Source organism: Microtus ochrogaster, chromosome 18, assembly GCF_000317375.1.
Source record: "Microtus ochrogaster isolate Prairie Vole_2 chromosome 18, MicOch1.0, whole genome shotgun sequence".
NCBI classification, from domain to species: domain Eukaryota; kingdom Metazoa; phylum Chordata; class Mammalia; order Rodentia; family Cricetidae; genus Microtus; species Microtus ochrogaster.
The window spans coordinates 11782556-11783496 of NC_022020.1; the positions used below are offsets into that span (position 1 = coordinate 11782556).

The following is a 941-nucleotide window of genomic DNA, read 5'->3' on the forward strand; positions in this document are numbered from 1 at the left end:
TAGGAGTCGGGCCTCTTTTCCCACCATAGGCTTCCCAGGACTCGAACTCAGGTGTCAAGGCGTGGTGGCAGGTGCCTTTTACTGCCTGCGCTGTCTTTTATGCCCCTTGTTTGTTTTATTATCATGGTTTTCTTATATATGATGGCGGCTTTCCTTGTGTCATTTTCATACATGTATATAAAGTATTTGTTCATATTCAGGCTGTTACCCTGTCTACTTCCCTCCAGTTCCCGAGACTCCCATCAATCTCCACCCTTCTCTCAGTTAGTACCAGTTCTACACTCAAGTTTCTTCCTCTTGGGAAGTGATGAGTGTCCTTAGGATTGCTTACAGAAGCCTGAGTGTGCGGTCATTTATGAGAGCATGGGCAACTTAACAGGGGCTAAACCGCTGAAAAAAAGTCTTTCCCACACTACGTGACCATTAACCTGCCTATAGATAAGCATCCTCTCCCCATGGAATTTTTAAAGCATCATCCTATAGATGAGCCCCTCTTCCCATGGAATTTTTAAAGCATCATCTATTATGTGGTACAGGAACCCAACGTAATAACATGAACTATCTGAATTCTTCTCTTAGGTTTGGGACTGGACCTTTTTGAGGGGGACATCAGACTCGAGGTGAGTTGCAATGATGCTTGCACGGTGAATGATGGGAGCCAGCTGTGAGTATCTGAGGATGGATGGGCACAGGCTGCTTGTTGGGACTCTGTTTCTGAAGGTGCAGCCACTGGTGGCTCTACCTCCCTGAGATGCTGTCCCGGAAGGACTCATATGTCTGTATCTTCATCTTCCATCGCTCAGGTTTCTGTGCCGAAGGTCACTGTCATCTCAACCTGTGTGTTGTGCTCTGATTTTAATGATTACAGAAATAAGGAGAATTTTTACTTAAAAACAGAACTTCACTGGTTTAGTCTAGTTGAAGTAAAATAAAACTTAATT

At 44.3% G+C, this 941-nt stretch overlaps 1 protein-coding gene across 1 annotated transcript in view; it reads left to right on the forward strand.

Moving 5' to 3' along the window:
* Mep1b (meprin A subunit beta) overlaps positions 1-941 on the forward strand; it is a 21154-nt gene that overhangs the window by 3365 nt on the left and 16848 nt on the right. The window contains 1 exon segment of the mRNA XM_013349378.1: positions 580-620. Coding sequence (XP_013204832.1) covers positions 580-620 — 41 coding nt within the window.